This window comes from Xiphophorus hellerii, chromosome 4 (genome assembly GCF_003331165.1).
Source record: "Xiphophorus hellerii strain 12219 chromosome 4, Xiphophorus_hellerii-4.1, whole genome shotgun sequence".
Taxonomy (NCBI): Eukaryota; Metazoa; Chordata; class Actinopteri; order Cyprinodontiformes; family Poeciliidae; genus Xiphophorus; species Xiphophorus hellerii.
The window spans coordinates 29420456-29429475 of NC_045675.1; the positions used below are offsets into that span (position 1 = coordinate 29420456).

Consider the following 9020-nt stretch of genomic DNA (forward strand, 5'->3'; position numbering starts at 1 on the left):
TAGGACAGGTAGAGGCATGTGTGGTTAAAAACGCTAAAAAGATATATTTTTTAAATCAGCTTTTCACACTGATTAAAAACAGCCAATTAAAGTCCTAATTCTTTAAAATTACACAAGATTACTGCAGCAAAATGAGATTTTAGGGCCTTTTACACCGAGGTGACCTTCTGCATGACTATAAAGATTAAAAAGTGGTTGCGACAATCAACGAGGATCTATTTTTAACTCGCTCTGAACTGTGTTTCACTTTCAATGAAAGCAGTTCATTCGACTCTTGCCGTGAATTAATGTCTCTGTGCAGTTTTCTCATGACACTAGGTGGCATCAGACAGCTGCAGTTAGAGGCTCCTGACTGCCCAGTCTCTCCACAGCCAGAAGTGTTTGCGTTCATTTAGGAAATAATAGGCTTTCCTTTAAAAAAAAAAATTCTTAAAATTACTACATATGCTGCAGAAAGGAGATGCGCTTTGACGGCGGATGTCGCAGCTAAAAAGCCAGAACAAGCGCGCACACAAACACACCCGCAACAGTGACAAAACGAAGGACCGGCGAAGGTATATGGACGCCCCAGTATTATGCAAATCCCAAGCCCCCGCACAGCTGCTGCCAGGCCGGCCATTCCTCGCGAAGACTCCGCCCCTCCCCGAGTCTACGTAACCAAGCCGCGGTGACGTGCGGATGCCTCTATTTCCTACACTCTGCAAAGCATCATCAAAATCACCATCCATCAAGAACCGCTTCACCCCCCTCATCCTCGCCCCCTCCTCCTTTCTCTCTCTCTCTCTCTCTCTCTCTCTCTCTCCTTTCTCTCTCTCTATCCTCTATCTCTCTCTCCTCCTCCTTCGTTGTCTTTTTAATGTAACTTCTGGATGATCGGGAAAGCAGGGAGCGTCTGGAGAGCCTGGTCCGGTGACTCCATCTCTGCTGAAAGATCCGCTCGCAAGGCATTCCGCTCATCATAGCTGGACACACGGACAGGAGGGGATCCGTTTGTGGAATAACGCCGCGCTTTCCTGTGGATTTCGGTTCAGTTGATTATTATTATTATTTTTTAAACCCTCCTGGATGTCGGAGCGCATCAGACCGCTCTGAGTGAAGCGGTCCTCTCGGATTTTCAACGACTGACTGTTTATTTTTAGTCTCACATCATTAGTAGTGTTGCACCTCGGTGATGCAATGAAGGCTGTTTCAAAGCATCTAATGTGACTATATATATATTTTTTTTTTGTAAAAAAAAAAAATAATGTCGGAGTTTCTTTAAGAGATTAAAATCGCGCGCGTTAAAAAAAAAAAATCGGTTTAAAATAAATAAATAAATAAAATTAAAGGAAAGTTGCTTGCGCAAAGTTTTGGAGTCTGTCGGAATGGCTATGGTAGCGTGGAGAACCACGGAGGGCGTCGGGGACCCCCAGGGGACTCTCTCCTCCCCGGTGTCCCAAGTGGCGCCTCTGTCTCTCCCCGGTGAACTGACGGGACACATGAACTCGGCGGCCTCTCTGGAAATACCCCAGGCAGGAGCGGCTCAGGGAGCACCGCCGCCCAATCTATCCGCCGCCGCCGCCGCCGCGTCCACCTCCACCACCACCACCTCCTCCACGAACAACAACAACAACAACAACAGCACCTCCTCTTCCTCCTCTTCTTCCTCCTCTTCCATGGACAAACAGCAGAGCCAGCAGATCGAGTGCATCGTCTGCGGGGACAAATCCAGCGGGAAGCACTACGGACAGTTCACGTGCGAGGGATGTAAGAGCTTCTTCAAGCGCAGCGTCAGGAGGAACCTGACGTACACCTGCAGGGCCAACAGGAACTGTCCCGTGGACCAGCACCACCGCAACCAGTGCCAGTACTGCCGCCTCAAGAAATGCCTCAAAGTCGGCATGAGGAGGGAAGGTACGGCCTGCCGCCCTCCTTTTGTTCGACGCTCGGCAGAATACAGACGGAAACTCAGTTTCCCATTATCCACTCTGCTTGTGTTCATCCGTCTACTTACCTTAACGCGCGCGTCTTATAAACGTACACTTGCATAACGCAATATGTGTTTATTATAACATTAGTTAACATAAAAAAGATATTTGCTCTGGGCAGTGATAGTAGAGAAAACCTACTTATGCTCCTCACTGCGTTTCTAAAACAGCGTTTATGTCAGGAAAATTATTAGTAATATTTGGTCACTGAAAAAATTACTAATACTAGCTAGTAGGCAGTTAGCTAATAGCGGCTATTAGCCTAAACTTATTTTTCTCTAAATATTTGATATTATTAAATATATCCTTTATCTCAAAGCCAGTATGTTTTTCTAATATATATACAAATATTGGCTGCTGGTATTATTTTCAAACTTGAATATTATTGACCCAACATTTGTGTAGCCTAGCATTTGTTAACAGGTGAATTAACTAGCCTGGGCTGTGATGTTATGTGAATATATTCATCCCATTGTGTGTCTAAAATATAATTCCAGCCGTTAAGTCATGAATAATTTTTCCCCCCTCTAAAATTACTAGTATTGGCAAATATGAGCTAATATTGTTTTTGTCTTTTTATTTGAATTTTCTTTTGCAGCCTTTAAAATGCTACCATCTCATAAAAGATATTGTATGATAATTTGTCCTATTGTAGAGAAAGCCTATCTGATCCTTTCTAAAATATCTAATAAGCCTTTATGTCATAGCTAGCTAAAAATATTACTTCTATTTGTCCCCCAAACGTAAATAGCCTTAATGGAGCATTTGTTGTAGCCTAATTTTGTCTCAAATGTATTTTAAAAATTATATTTCCAGTCTATTTTTCACCAAGAGCGTTTTATATATTTTTGTCTTGCAAAAAAAAAAAAAAATACTACCACTGACTTATATTAACTGGCTTAGGGTGCTGCTGTCCAATATTTTTAAAAAGCTGAATTTCTTTAATGGAACACATAGCATTTGTGAAAAGCAAATAGTGGGGGTCTGATAACGTGGATAAAACCCATTTTATTCCCTTCCCTGTGTTTCTAGAATATTTCATCAGTCTTTATCTCACGGCTAGTGGGCTACTGTGTATTTCAGTGTAAACAGAAGGGGTGTGAAATAATGTCGCAGCTAGCATCCTGTAGCATGTTTAGCGTAAGCTATCCCTGTTGCCTTCACGGTCAGCTGGGTGAAACAACAAGAACCTTGACATTGTAAGAAGTTCATTTTCGGCAGCGACACTGTGATATATATATATCACAGTAATTTTGACGTTTTTTATTGGTTTTGTTGAGATTTCAGCTTTAAAGAGCGAGGCTTAAAAATAAAACAGCTGCATTTTGTGGGTTTACGCAAAATCCGTGTCAACGTTTATTAAGTATGCAGGTGGCCTACTGTAGCATAGTGCTGCTAGTTATAGGCTATCCTATTCTGATTATTTTCACATTATAAATTCAAATTCTTCTTTTTTAAAATTTGGATCATAATCCAAACAGATATAGTCTACCCCCCAAAAAAGTGGTCTTCTTAATTTAAGACCAAAGACAAATATTTCTAGCTGAATGTAAGCTAGTTTATGACTCAGTTTTGATCAAACTGAAATGACCGCTAAGGCCAACAGAAACCCCCGCTACTGCGTGCAGGTCGCGGCCTACAAATAATCTGGATTTTTTCCTTGTCACAATGCTGAATGTGACATTTCTGACCAGGAGCTGTCTGAAACTATTATTCGTCGCTTACTTCTAATTTAGCTTCCCACTGCTGACTGTAGAAATAACCGGAATGGACAGAAGAGACCGTGTGTGTCCCGTTGCGTCTCATTGGCAGCTGTTGCTATGAAAGATCCCCAAGTGCGGGCTGTTCTTTGAATGTCAGCTGGGCTGCATTGGTAGTCTGTTTCAGTTTGACGTGACATCTCTGCTGCTTCTCGTTGCAGCCGTGCAAAGGGGCAGGATACCCACGCAGTCTTACCACGGCCAGTTCGCGCTGACGAACGGGGACCCTCTGCAGTGCCACTCGTACTTGTCCGGGTACATCTCCCTGCTGCTGCGGGCCGAGCCCTACCCGACCTCCCGGTTCGGCTCCCAGTGCCTGCAGAACAACAGCATCATGGGGATTGAGAACATCTGCGAGCTGGCGGCGCGGATGCTCTTCAGCGCCGTGGAGTGGGCCCGGAACATCCCGTTCTTCCCGGACTTGCAGGCGCCGGACCAGGTGGCCCTCCTCCGCCTCACCTGGAGCGAGCTGTTCGTGCTGAACGCCGCCCAGTGCTCCATGCCCGTCCACGTCGCCCCGCTGCTGGCCGCCGCGGGCCTCCACGCGTCCCCGATGTCCGCCGACCGGGTGGTGGCCTTCATGGATCACATCCGGGTCTTCCAGGAGCAGGTGGAGAAGCTGAAGGTGCTGCAGGTGGACTCGGCGGAGTACAGCTGCATCAAGGCCGTAGTGCTGTTCACCACAGGTAAATATGTTGGGAATATTTACACCAGTGCGCACTGGAAGTAAGGAGTTTAGGAAAACTGGACATTTGAACAACGAGGAAAATGAGTTATTAAACACAATAACCATTACTGTGAATAAAATAAACAACAATCAGCTACAGCTACGAGTAAAAAGCATAAAAAAAATAACTTTCATCATGATTAGCAACTTGGATCTTTATGAGACATAAAACTTGGCAAATTTAGTTTAAAAGTAATTATTTGAAATTCCGTTAAGGTTTTTATTGTGACAGGAACGTGCTGGAGTCCCATTTTAAGAGAAGGGCTACAGATTAGGGTGATGGTAAAGAGGCACTCCAACCTCAAAGACAAAGTCAAAACATGCAAAAAGACAGTCAGCAGTTAGGAAGAGTTTAGTTTTTTTAATAATTATTTAGAAGGGTACTAATATTTTATGAACTTGCAGGTTTTTTTTATTTAATAAAATTAAATATATGTAAACTACTAAAATTTGATATTTCTTCAAGAGATATTTGTTTAAATTAAACTTTATTGTCTGTCCTAAATGTGATAGAACGGATTCTTTAACATAGTTCCATATTAAAAACATACATTCAAGATAAAATAAAAGAGACACAATAAGTACTAATAAAACCCATATTCTTACAGAACAACCTGGCAGGAACTTCGTGTGAATGAGGATCATTTTAAGTCTAAATCTCATATGGTTGTAAATTGTTTTTTTGGTTTTATTGATGTTATATACAGTGTTGTTTACTTGTACTCCTTTAGCATCTTGTGTACTAAATATTTGTTTATCCAAGACTCAAAAGGAAATGAAAGAGTTCGGGAAAGCTGCTTTGAATCTCCGTAGCGTCCAAATGAGATTTAAACTCATAGCGATCAAAATATGTCTTCATAAACCCCTAAAGGAGGTTGTGTCGTCCGACAGTCAACATCGTAATCCTGCCTCCTCAAATCAAGTAGCGATGAACTGTTTTCCAGGAGCCGGCTCCAGTAATTACGTTTTACTTTGTGTGACCCTTAATCGTTACATTTTAAATATTGTTTTTAATTCCACAAATACTTTGGCGTGTTAGAAAAAAAGAAAAAAAAAGATAATCACAAACAGGTTGTGCTCAGCTAAACTCCCAGCTCTGATGCAGCCCCCCTTTAACGGCTGAGCCGCTGGATCGAAAGGAACGAGCAGCAGCAGAGTGAAAAATAAAAGAAGCTCCTCTATCTAGGTCTATTTCGGTCCCCATGAGCACATCTGAGCACGTGTCTTTAAACTGGGACACAGTAGCCTTTCTTTAACCCCTGCTGCCATGCGGCCTGCAGCGCTGCAGTGGCGGCAGGCTGCAGCAGCAAAACATTTGATCCGGTGCAGCAGCGCCGCTCTGCCAGACGTGGCTCTGCTGGATTCCTCTGCGACGATTTTGGAGGTTTTAGCCGAGCGCCGTCGTCATCTTTGATCGCAGGAAGCGTTGGACTGATGAGACAGATGAACTCCTTTTCACCACCCACAGCACGGATGATTGAACCTTTCGCTGTTACATGTCAGGCTGTTACCTGACCACGACTGAGTTGCTGTTTCCGACTCAGTGGCTGTTATTTTATTTTGTTTTTTTAACCTGCTTTGATCCCCTAGAGATGTAATGGGATGTTTTAGCAGAGCTAAAGATCTTTAGCATTCCTGGCCTCATTGTGTACCTGGGCATGCTAGTGAATGCTACATTCCTCTTCTCTAATGAACGTTGCAACCCAAAAGACGAATCCTACTTATTTCTGCCCTTTTCTGAGCTGCAGAATTAGGTGAACATGGAAAGACTCTCTTCACTTTTAGCACCGACCCACTTTTTTCACTTCCAATACCGATGCCGATATCTGAAATTTAGCATTGGCCGATACCGGCCCGATGCAGGAAAACAGAGCTGAATTGACTTAAAACGTAACATAAACGTACTGAATTACAAATGTAATTAATATCTCTGCACCAGTACAGTTCATTTAAATACACCAATAGCTTCACAAGATTGGTCAAACGTGTAAAAACAACTTCAACTTGTCCAGTCGGTGCAAGTAGGAGTATAACAGCCGATGTTAAATAAATAACATGTTAAATAAAAAAGAAACTGAAACTGACAAAATCAATAGGTTGACTATTTTGGTCAAACGTGTAAAATATAAACTACAATAAATCCTCCTTTAGATGGTTCATAAAGCGTAATAAATATGTAAAATAAATAATAAAGCACAACATCACTCAGAGCACAAATCATAGATTTACACTGAATAGATCTGCACTAATAGATCGAGACACATTGTCACCGATGGCCAATTTTATTTTATTTTTCCAACATCGGGAACGAGACAGATATCGATATCGGATCAGTGCATCTCTGTAAACGGTCCTGATTTTTTATTTTCTTACATTTTTTTCCTTGCGGTTCCTGTCGGTGCAGACGCCTGCGGCCTGTCGGACGTGGCCCACGTGGAGAGCCTCCAGGAGAAGTCCCAGTGCGCGCTGGAGGAGTACGTGAGGAGTCAGTACCCCAACCAGCCCAACCGGTTCGGGAAGCTGCTGCTCCGCCTGCCCTCGCTGCGCACCGTCTCCTCCTCGGTCATCGAGCAGCTGTTCTTCGTGCGCCTGGTGGGGAAGACGCCCATCGAGACGCTGATAAGGGACATGCTGCTGTCCGGCAGCAGCTTCAGCTGGCCGTACATGCCCATCCAGTAGGTGTGAAGGCTACAAGGTTGCTTCTCCAATCGAGTGATTTGGTTTTTGTTTAGTTTTTTCCCCCCCACCCCCATGTAACCCAAAATTCTCTGCCAGAGGAATGAGATTATTAAAGGTAAAAAACAAACAAACAAAAAAAAAAATCATGCAATTCTACTAAGTAATATCAGCGGTCTGCCTTATTTTACAAAAAGGGTCCTGAACAAAATGAAGAACAGGAAATTATTTGAAATCAAAGGGAGAATAAAAAAACGAGACACAACACAAGTTGACTGCTTATTTTGGACTGTTTTTTTTTTCTTTTCTTTTTTGTTTTTTTTGTAATTGTGACAGTGTATGGACGCTTTAACAAAACGATATTTATTGGACCTGTGTGTATATTTATCGTGCTTGTAAATTATGTTTCCGATCCTTTTGCTTTCTAAATGTTGCGTGTGTCGTTTTTTTTTTTTTTGCCCACGGTCAATGAGGAAACTGCAGGGAGCCTTTTGTGTGTGTTGATCTGTTTATTTCAAAAAATTTTTTATTTGAGTTTTGTCTCTGTTCTTGATTTCATACCTTCCAGAAAAAAAAAGCACTTTGGACTTAGTGAAAAATGGAAATATTTACAGCATTTGTTTTGAACCTGACTCATTCGGTTCCACACTAAAGCTCTGACTTTAATTGTTTTGTCTTCTCCTGGTTATGAAATTGCTCTTCTTTTTTTTTAAATTTTTACAAAAATATTCTCTTGTAAAAAAAAGAAGAAAAAAAGAATTGTAGATACTTCTTGGCCAAATTTCCTCATTCTTCTTTTCACGACTGTGAAAATATGACTGTTTGCCTTCTGTGACGATATTAAAAGCGGATCATTGCTTTTGGGTTTTAGCAGACATGTTCAGTTTGCTCCTGAGATGCTGCGGCTGAGTGAGGCTGACTGTCAGGAAGCTGCCGGGTATTTTTCTACTCAGAGGGGTTTACACTCAGACCCCAAACCCCGTCACGTTTATTTCTCTCACACACACACACACACAAAAGAAAAAACAAACAAACAAACAATGGCACAAGGAGATTATTGATGATTACATTACCAAATAATGTGTTTCCACTTTTTTTTTTTTTTTTTTTAATTTTGGTTGTCTTAGAGATTTTTAAAGAGCAACATCTTCCCGGGCCGAGAGACAAATGGACTTGATGGGAATCATGTGTTTACATGAACCCAGGCCACTCACTTGCACAACCTGCTCCGTTCAAAGGGTACGAATGTGTGTGTGGGTGGGTGTGTGTGTGTGGGCGTGTGTGTTCCCTTGTGTTTTTTTTTTTTTTTTCTGTTTTCTGACAACCACTCTGATGTACTGTGAAAGTTAACATATTGGTACCTTATTAAATTATAACTCAAGATTTATACATAAAGTGTACTTTGTTTATTTCACGGGATGTTTCATGACAGCGACGTGGATGTCAGAATATGATTTATTTATTTTTATTTAGACTTTTTAAAAATTATTATCATTGTTTTGCATTGAAGAACATTCTGCGGTGTTCTGGAGTCAGAACCCTCGTTGGAGGGTTTTAGTCAAACAAATGAATCCCAGTGGCAGTGACAGCTGCATGATGTGCAGCTCATCTGCAGGAGAGAGAGAGAGGAAGAAAAACTGATGCTATACAGTTTTGTTTTGACCATTAATGCAGATTACATTCATTTTCATTCTAAAGGAATGATGCCACATTTTAATTCTGATTATAGCATACATTTGCTTTCAGCAACTATTCACATAGCAAATAAGGGAATTACATGTTTTTGCAACTGGATATGCCCCCCCTCCCCATCACCTCCTAATTCTTATAAATATTTCTTAACATACAAGTTAACCGTTTAGGCTGTTTCCCTTCAGAAAGGAGCGAGGG

At 41.9% G+C, this 9020-nt stretch overlaps 1 protein-coding gene across 1 annotated transcript; it reads left to right on the forward strand.

Moving 5' to 3' along the window:
- Nucleotides 1-643: 643 nt before the first annotated feature.
- On the forward strand, nucleotides 644-8519 carry LOC116719149 (COUP transcription factor 2-like). The gene is made up of 3 exons (XM_032561545.1): nucleotides 644-1893; nucleotides 3889-4413; nucleotides 6859-8519. Exons 1-3 carry the CDS (start codon nucleotides 1365-1367, stop codon nucleotides 7131-7133), a joined length of 1329 nt encoding a protein of 442 aa, XP_032417436.1. The 5' UTR covers nucleotides 644-1364; the 3' UTR covers nucleotides 7134-8519.
- The last annotated feature ends 501 nt before the right edge of the window (nucleotides 8520-9020 follow it).

Coding starts and splice junctions, on each gene's coding strand:
- LOC116719149 (XM_032561545.1), top strand. CDS start 1,365: ATGGCTATGGTAGCGTGGAGAACCACGGAGGGCGTCGGGGACCCCCAG. Junction 1,894..3,888: donor AGTCGGCATGAGGAGGGAAG/GTACGGCCTGCC, acceptor TTCTCGTTGCAG/CCGTGCAAAGGGGCAGGATA. Junction 4,414..6,858: donor CGTAGTGCTGTTCACCACAG/GTAAATATGTTG, acceptor CTGTCGGTGCAG/ACGCCTGCGGCCTGTCGGAC.